The following is a 10,496-nucleotide window of genomic DNA, read 5'->3' as shown; positions in this document are numbered from 1 at the left end:
TTTTATCACTTCACTATATCAATCAGTACGTTGGACAAAAAATACGTCTAAATTCTTATGTTGCGCGTGTGTTAGACAAAGACCGGAAATCACCGCCACCAATCCCTTTAACGGAGTTGAAGAATGGGTAAATCCACGGGAAACGCTGTGCAAGATCAGCAAATAATATAATATAATATTAGAAATAAGTTTGTACTCCGCAATCTAAAAAAAATAATTGTTCATTGAAAATGTATTTTTCTATTTACATCAACGGGTAAAATAACGTGTAGTTATTCGCACATAAAGTGTTATTTCTAACTTGCAACATAAGACAATGTCAAACTATAATATGAGCTGCAGATCTATTTAATAGGTCTGAATGAAATTTGTTTTTTTTTGTTTAGTTTACGAATTACAATAAGTATTTATATTTATAGGAAACTCAATAAATATATAAATAATGTATAAAACCTTATAAATTATTGCGTTCCCAGCACTTTGCTGTTCCCGACATTCTCATTCCCATGAACAGTACAACACTGCACGCCAATGTACCGAAATTTCCTATTCACAACGCTGGTCAATGGATATAAATAAATGGAAATAATATTTAAATTTAAAATATCCATAATATACAACTATTGTCTTATAAACAGAAAACCTTTCGTCATACTCTTAAAGTTCGTATTTATATACATAGGTACTCAAAAGGCAAAAAATCGTTATTCATTTTATAGTGAACGAGTGAAATAACAATAATTAGCTTTATAAATAAATATTTCGTGACAAATTATAATCACAAAATAGATATTCTGAGATAAATAAAGTATCTAAAAATAAATGCAACCTTAAAGTATAGAACATAATATAATAATATTATATTTAAAAAAGTTTTTTTTTTATAAGAGGATACATATATTTTTTTATTAGTTTTATTAAAAACTTCAACATTTATATTGAAACACTTTATAATAAATATTACTTCACGTTTTTTCTTATTCTTATACAATATTATTTTTAAAAATTACAATGAAAAGTTTTTTTCTAAGTTAAGTTACAATGCATTGTATTATATTTATTGGCGATAATTTAAAAAAAACTATATACTATGAGGAAACGAAATTATAATATGATTATCATCTAGTATTGGTTTATTCGAATTTTGTTTCTTTATTTTGAATATAAATTTTTTTCGTATTATAAGTATACTTAATTTTTCATTTGTTGTTGATTTTTATCATGTAGTCTTAAGAAATGAGTAACTCATTAGCGACCTGTGATAGTTTACTGTAATAAGTTTTGGCATCATTTCTTTTGAGGCAACCGGGGGATTCTCAAACATAGTCTTGCAGCTAAAAAAAAAACCTAGGTTAACATTTAATCAGTAGAAACGTTTTTCATTTAAGTCGATTCCTACGGTACTGTTTAACAAATATCACATACTAAAAACCTGCATAAATTATTTGTAGAAACTATAAACTAATTTATTTTACTCGTTTATTATGCATTTGAAAAAATGTAATCACAAAATAGTATATTTTTCACAAATATATAATATAATTCTAGAATAAACATTTACCTTAACAAAACACTAATAAACGTGAATAATATTACTATGCAATGATCATTACGCATACACAATAACGCATTATTGTAAAAAATAAAAAAACATGCAACAAACTCATTTAAACAACTCATTTAAATGTTTACTATAAGGTTATTCTTATATACATATATTTATATTTTATAAACACCCCATCAGCTTAATGAACTGAATATTTTCATACAATAACGATTGATTACATAAACAAATTTATAACAGTCGATTAAACACGTGTTTCAAATTTAAATATATAATCATAAATTATTATATCAAATTTAACTAAATGTATAAACCATACATGTATTACTATTATACTGATCCTTGTTTTTTTAAATACACACTTTTAAAAATAATCACTGAACACACATATGGTTTTTTTTTAAATTTCAAGAAAAATCAGATTTTAAATCTTTTTTTGGTCAGTTAACATATTTTCCAATAAATAATAATACATTGATGCATAAAAAAATTAAAATCTATGAATTCTAATACTATGTAAATTATTTGTTAAAAAGTTTAGTTACTATCGTAAATTATCGATAGATAAAAACAATATTATGAATAATAATTAATGTATATAAATAACTTTAATGTGTTTAGCAATTTCTATATTATGTACAATTGTGTCCTGTTCTGTTATAATAAAAAAAAAATAAATGTATAGAATATTTAAATTTAAGTAAAATGTCCAGCCATGGCAGTACTGTACAATTTTCAAAGGAGTAAGGTTTATTTCAATGGTTGTAGTCTCAAATTTGTAGATTTAATGAAGATGGAGGTTAGCTTGCAAGCCAAAAAACGATATCTTTCAATGTGCATTTGACTTAAACTAGTGTTATCAAAATAAACACACATTAGTTTCTGTCAATTAAATTTAAATTTGATATCAATAGAGACTTCTTTATATAAAATGTATCTCATATAAGTCAAAAATATAAACGTTCTCAAGTTATAATTTTATTGATTTTAAGCTACAAATTCAAATTGCATACGCGTGTGAACGAAGTTAGAAATTTTCCAGATATAAGACATTCTATCTGAGTATATTCGAAATATATACCAAATAGTGGAAAACGAAGAAAACTAGAATAATGAAGCATGTTAAACGCGTACATGCTCAAGTTCAGAAATAGCTGAACAAATTGAATTGTCACTCGTGACAAGTAGACTAGTGTAAGTTTCAAAAAACTATTTTGTATGGTTTAGCTGCCACATAGTAAAATATTTTATGAGACTGTATTTTTTTCTTTTAAAAATACTCAATACAATTTCGTATACCATTGCCTGCGGAGAAAGGCACGAATAGTGTATTTTTAGAAACGCTTAAAACGAAGATGTATTCAATGGTTTTTGATTACTACATATTCAACATGTTTAGCGATAATGAAAAAATATAAGACAACTCGTTAGTTAAACTTTAGTTTTTGGAAATTTTTATTAGATAAACGATTTGAGGCGATTGTGCATACAATTATTTGCATATTATAACAAGTATAGTAGACATTATCTATTGTATAAAAAATGCATCAAATACATACACATAGAACGTTGGAGACAGTGTTAAAGATATTAGAGTTGAAAATTCCGTGCTTATCGGTCGAATATCAAACATGAACTGAATATATATTATATTTTAATTTTTAAATAAAACACTTGGAATGATAAATTGCACTTATTTATCTGATCACTTCAGATTACTGATTAAAATATCATCTAATTTCTATCACTAATTTGTCACCAATTCGGAGATAAATCAACCTACAAAAAATGTAGGTACCTACTGCAGTTAATAAATCTGTATACAATTAAAATTCGACTGTATAGTGTAGCGTTTCAAATAATTATATTTATATTTTAGGAACAACGAATATTTTATTTGCTGAAATTATAACATTATATTAAAGTAAACTTTTATCAATTGCATAAGTACTCTTAGACTCTCGTTGTATTGTACAAACGATTATATTGTTCCTTAATTATTTTTAACCCAATATGAAACTTTTTTGATAGAAATCCGAATAGTTACCACGTTTGGTGGTAGATAATTTTATTCTCGGTATTTGATTAGACAAGTTCAATTCAACAATTCTAAAAAAGTTATATCCTCTTTATTTTACTTCTTGTAGGTAGTATACGACAAAACGAATAATAATAAAGCAATTAATTAAATCATTCAAAAATATATTCATATAATATACTATGTGTAGTAAAAAAATTGTATTTTTGTAAAAAATAAGACAGTATTACAGGATTAAAAAAAATGATATATTATAACTCTATTTTTGTGCTCTCTTGAAGATATTTTTATTATCTTCATAAATATGTAGGTAGTTAAGATAGTACAATAATTAAAATGATACAAGGTTGGACATTATAAAATGTAACTATTACATACCTAACAAAAAGAAAAAAGAAAATTCAATGCAAAAAATAGGTTTTAACATATTATTTAAAAAAAATGAAAAATTTTGTTGTTTTATATAAAGTGGTGATCATGTGACATAATCGTAGCACTTTTGATATTAATATTAACATTTAGAGTAACTGGTACTATTTTCACCGTGTGTATATTATTTTTCTCATACAGGGAGGAATAGGATAGTCCGTGTCCGTATTAGAGAGGGTTTAATATAGACAGGTCTAAATACATTGCAATACCTATCTTTTTTTCCCGGGCTTCAATATTTTGTAAGTCATAAATATGTTTCCGTTAGGCATTAAGTAGGTAAGTTTTCGTTGTAATATTTTTGAAATATGATTATTTCTAATTAATATTCGTTTTATTCGATTGTTGTTATATGAGATAATCTATTTTTAACCTGATTGTTATAAAAAAAATGCAATTAATAACTCTGGAAAAAAAGTAACAAATGCCAGTTCAATAACTTATACCTATTATAATTTGTTAGTAAAAATATGCTTAAATGTATTATGTTTTAGAAGCAACATTTGAAAACGATGGAAATCTTGAAGCATTACTCAATCACGTTTTATGGGAACCTACTACGAACAATTCACCGACAACAGAAGAAGATAAAGTGGCTCCATATTTTGATGAATCATCTACTCATAACAATGTCACAGTCCAAATTGGAGCGAATGTAGATCTACATTGCAAAGTGAACCGTTTAAACGACAAAACGGTAAATATGATGTGAATTAAAATATTTTTAATCTGTGTTAGACGTTTGTATACAATTAACAATGCAAGCTGTGACATAAAGTGCAACGATCTTTTTTTCTATAAAATTTTTTCTGTTTTAATTGCGAGTTATAAACTATTACGAAACATATGTGGAACTAAGACGTGTAGTAAAGAATAAACAAACATTAATCGTAAAATCGTACAATGCAAAGACTTTAGTAGATTAAACAATTCTATTTATATTTGGTGTTTACCTTTACACAACAGATTATCATTAACTGCTATTTTTGGATGGAATATTTGATATTATTATGTACATTGTTTGCTATTGAAAAAATTGATTTTGAAATGGATGAAATTTTAAAAAAAAAGTTAGAAAGTAGTACCACTTTGCTGTACATTAGGTGTCGTGTGGTCTCTGTAAGAGATTTGTTAAATTTGAAATCAATGATTTTAAAAACATTGTATACGAAAACATAGAACTTCATACAACTTATGAAAAATCTTGAACTACATTTTAAAATCTTAAATATAAAAACAACATTTTTAAGAATTTTTAACTCAAAATAATTTGAAAATGTTGATGATTTCGACGAGATTTACCTAAATTCTTACTTAAGGCGATCATAAAAAAATATTGTGGATTTACGTTCAACTTTTTTTTTTAATTCCCACGAACAACAACCTTGTATACAATTTTCAAGTTTTTTGACAAAGCAAAATTTTACAATAATTGCAAAAGAACTAATACAAATCGAAAAGCTCTAATGCAAATAAATAGATCAAAAAGAGTCAAAATATTTTTACAATTTTAAGTATTTACGGTTATTAGTTACTGAGTCACACATCAATGTAAAATCAGTACATTCTTCGCTCCACTCAGAATCTAAAATCGATCAGAAATGGCAATAGGTATTCCATTGTACTTATTAGTTATTGGAGGTTTCGGTCAATTTACCATCCAATAAGGTATTCAACTTGAAAATGGTTTTTTATTATTATCGATGAGACTTGAGAACATAAAAATAGACTAATTGCTTTTGAATGTCTGGCACTCGACGGGTATACCTATTATTTAAGATATTTTCTTGAATTTCAAAAAATAAAGTACATTAGAAAATTGGTTTTAAAATTAACGTTAAATATATTTTTTGATATTTTATATTGTGGTATTTTTTAATTGGTAGTGTAATTAGAACAACATGTCACTTATAATTTTAGTTTCGTGACTCTAAACCTCAAAAAAAGAAAAAGAAAAGAAATTATAAATTAAACTATAGTTATACTTTTGAATTTGTATATAAGACATAAGTAATAAGTATTATATTATAATTATAGTTCCACACTAATTATCTGCTATAATATCAAATTTTCAGTCCACATAGAGAAGTTAATCCACGTACAACATGTGACTATGAATAATATTTCCTTTCCAGATAAAGCCTTTGTATTTTCAAATTTATGAATACATATAAGAATACGGCAGTCATGCGTACATGAGTGAAAAGATATAAAGAAAAATAATCGAAAGTACGAAAATGCAAAAAGACCGAACATATAAATATCTATGAAAAAAAAACTTTGGTACATATTTCCCAATAAACCTAATTTCCAGTTCAAAATATGATTATGTTAGGATTGAGTATAGAATAATTGTTTATTAAAAAAAAATAACAGTAGTCAAATTATGATATAATGTATTATTTTATAATTATTATTCTAAACAATACTAATCAATATTGCTATGAACATGGCAAAGATTACTATCTAGCAATTATAGAACTCAAACTGTGAATATATTTGCGTTTGACAAGATAAATTTTCATTGGTCCGTATGGAAGACAGTAGTAATCTCCGGTTACGAGTCTTTAGGGTTCGACGCCGACTGATTTATAGTAGAAGAACGCTTTGCTAAGACAGAATTCGTTGCACGCGTAATCAATCAGACCTTTTCGATCGAATACAATGGTTTTCTCTGTACGACATTCATACCACCAACCAACTTTATAAACTTTACACAAGACTTCCAGACTAGAATCCTAAATTTATGTGTACTGTTAGGGGTTTCAAAGTTTCCAACAACGTTTTTTTGTTTTTTTGTTTTTTTTTTTTAATGAAACAATATAAATTAGTTAGAAATTACATTTTAAACAACATTCTTAACACAAGTTTAGTAGTTAATATACATGTTTTATACGACTTTTAACTTAAGATTCAAAATTGGTAAATTATAATATAAATTGAAAAATATTATAACAATAGCTTAGATACTAAGTAGTTTGCTTAGCTAATATTTATTTATATAACATATTTTAATAATAATGTACATACCAATATACCTACAGACTTAACATTTTACATACTGTTTACTACTTACTATGGCTTAGTCATTTTTAATTGGATACTTATTACACTTATACATTATTAAAATATATTTGTTACTATACACTTTACATATATGCTCAACTTAAGGAACAATTTATCTAGATTTCAAGCTTAACCATATACTTTTTATAGCCATTATATATACATATACACAAATACTGCTAGATATTAACCAATACAATTTATGATTTTTATGGCTAAGCTATTCGTTTCTTTTTTTCAAAGCTAAACCCTGAATATTTAAAATGTCTATAAATAGCTCAAAAAGTCAATATCATTTTAAGCTTATATTATCATGTCTAGAAAATGCTAATTTGAATATTTTATAAATACAGTTTGATTTACAATAGATAAACAAAATCCATTACATTGACCTATAATGAAGAATTATAAACTCAAACCATAATAATATACAGAAAAAGTGAGCTCCCTGGTTATTTTAAATTGTATTTGTTATATAATAGTTTTTTATTTAAAACGAAAAAATTGATTTGCTCTTAAATATGAATATTTGATTGTCTTCGAAAATAATCGTCATCAAATCATCAGAGGTTGGATTTCGATATAGTTGTTAAACTGTTTATGTTACAACTAATTCATTCAGTTCACTAATGACACCTGTGACACCACTAATTAAAGATTATTTTAATATAACGTTACTTAATGTTATTATTAGTCAACTTAGAGAATAAGGGTACTTTTGTTAAACGGTATTGGGTATAACACTAAAACCATAAATACATTTCAATATTTATACACTATGTACACCCATTCAACTAAGCACATGATATCAAGTAGGATGTTATTGATTATTACTCTTTGTTGTACCTATCGGGTATGAGATAATAAACTATAGTTACTCGTAACTAGTAATAATAATAACTCAAATATATAACTTATAGATCAAAACCAGCAGAAGGAAGGTAGCTATTTTAATTTAATTTTTATGATTTAATATTTTCATAATGGAGAAAATAAGATTTATCAATTTTATTTTGCTTTATAATATTTTAGTTAAAACAATAGATGGTATAGAAAAAAATATATTTTTTATAAGACAATATCTGTATGAAATAAATTCTTCAATAAACGTCATTCTTACTATAGCCCTTAGAACACATGACAATCGAACAGGTTATCCGCTCTCCATCAATATCCATGTGTCTTCGTGTTGAGCTTTCGTTTCGCTTCGCTTACTTCGGCCAGAATAGTATTAAGGGATCACAGATGTATAAAAAGATGAGTAGGGCAATTGTGTTTCCTGACTGGCTTCTCTTCGTTTTGAATCAAAAAATAAACTAACATCTCGTGATTTTGAGACAGGGATAGTGTATAAAATATTTACGCAGTAAAAACTATTTTCTAACACATGTCTATTTGAATGATCCAACACATATTATCTAACTACGTTTTAATTGTATTTTATTGGATGGATTTTATGTTTTCTTAAATATAATTATGAAATATGGTCATTGATTAGTCGTATACAATAATATTAATATATTATATTCAAAGACGGTTTTCTTTATAACTTTTTTAATTAATTATTTTAATATACCTAATAATATTCATTAGATTAATATTATTTACATTTCCATTTCTGAACATAAATAAAACTAATTTAAATTACAAATTATATATATAAAAAATATTTTGATATTCGGTATCGTAGTTTGCAGGAGTTTTTATTAATATTTAAACTATTAGGATCTCCATTTCACAATACATTTCCATTGGTTAGTATCAAAATCAATTATATTTCAGTAAAGTAAAAACCAACTTTGTGGTTTATATAATTGATAGTTAAAACACTCAGAAAAACTGAATAATTAGCAATACACATCAATATGGATTGGAAAAATTAAAGATAATAAATTAAAATAAATACCCTCTACGAGGAAGAATATAAGACAGCAAGATATCGATATGGAATAAAATATATTATATTGGAGGATCTTGCATGGACTGTGATGTCTTAACAATGAGAAGAAAATAAATAGCATAAAGCATTTCAAATAATTATTCAAAATTGGTAGGTATATAATAACATTATCAATCCTTTCGTATAGCGTAAATGGTAAATTTCATTTTCCGTAATCAAAAAGTCAGTGAACTCTGGTGTTGTCGAGGTATTTGAAAAACAATTAGCACTTCCTAGTAGAGAGGTAGAAAGGTAAATGTTTTGTACATTGTATAAATTAATTATAGATACATAATTTAGATTTTAGCACTACGTACATTCTAAATTCATCAACTTAACTACCTATATAATAACGATAACCCAAAGTAACCAATACACTATACACCATTGTTTTCTGATACACTTTGCTACGTTATAAATATAAAATGCGTATTTTTTAGCCATTAAAAGTTTTGAAAAATGTATGTGTTGGCGTGTTGCAATATATATATAATATAATTTCCCAGTTAGAATACGGCCGTTTGAAAGAAATATAACATATTTTATAAATATATTTCATGATATTATAACCTAACAATATTATATATGGTTTAAACTAGGTAGATTGTATGAAATAATTATTTGTTATCTAATCCGTTATTTTAATATTGTTTACAATTTATGGTCACGCATAATATTATAATATACAATTAATAAGAAAACACAATTCAAAATTTATATTCTATACTACCTATCCATATATAGGTATTTTTTAATTATCTTATAACTTGTATTTAGATGTTATTACTAGCATGTTAACAGTAGGAGATTTTATTTTTATTATAACAATGTTGATAATAACTTTACGTACATATACGTATTACCTATTTAGTACTTACTAATAATACTATTACATAATCAACATTTATATAATTTCAACTACAAATTAAACTTTTAATACTATTATAATATGTATCTCAGTCTACGTGCACCGCCCATCGCAACAGGTTGTCCGTTCGTAACTGATTTCCTACTCGCGTTCTGTGTTCATATTCAAACCTAGGGCATGGCGCCTATCATAAAGCCGCCTAAACTTACATACAACACTGCTCACAAACGATCAGCTAGCTCAGCTCTTTCACCTCCTGCAAACATTAGAAACAAATTCTCACCGTTAATGGACTTAAAAGACACTGACAACGATCAATCAGACAACATAGAAATTGACACTCCAGAGGTATGAAAAAGAATACCACCTCTTTACGTTTACGATATCACAGATTATATTCACTTTCGTGACACAATAACACCTATGATCAGGGTTGGGCAAGATACTCGAAAAGCAGTATCGAGATACAATGTATCTATAGATACAAGATACTACTTTGCTTTGGAGTATCGCGATATGAGATACTAGATACTTGGCTTTAGAGTATCGCGATACTAGATACTCGATACTTGGCTTTGGAGTATCGCGATAC

At 26.0% G+C, this 10,496-nt stretch overlaps 1 protein-coding gene across 2 annotated transcripts in view; it reads left to right on the top strand.

Moving 5' to 3' along the window:
- LOC100162357 (myotilin) overlaps positions 1–10,496 on the top strand; it is a 162,702-nt gene that overhangs the window by 115,991 nt on the left and 36,215 nt on the right. The window contains exon 3 of one of the 2 annotated variants that reach the window (XM_001942780.5): positions 4,526–4,728. In XM_001942780.5, coding sequence (XP_001942815.2) covers positions 4,526–4,728 — 203 coding nt within the window. Of the gene's footprint in view, positions 1–4,525; positions 4,729–9,933; positions 10,253–10,496 lie in introns of those variants that run through there. The other variant, XM_029490487.1, reaches the window with a different exon arrangement.

This window comes from Acyrthosiphon pisum, chromosome A2 (assembly GCF_005508785.2).
Source record: "Acyrthosiphon pisum isolate AL4f chromosome A2, pea_aphid_22Mar2018_4r6ur, whole genome shotgun sequence".
Classification (NCBI taxonomy): domain Eukaryota; kingdom Metazoa; phylum Arthropoda; class Insecta; order Hemiptera; family Aphididae; genus Acyrthosiphon; species Acyrthosiphon pisum.
This window is presented reverse-complemented; position numbering and strand designations above follow the sequence as displayed.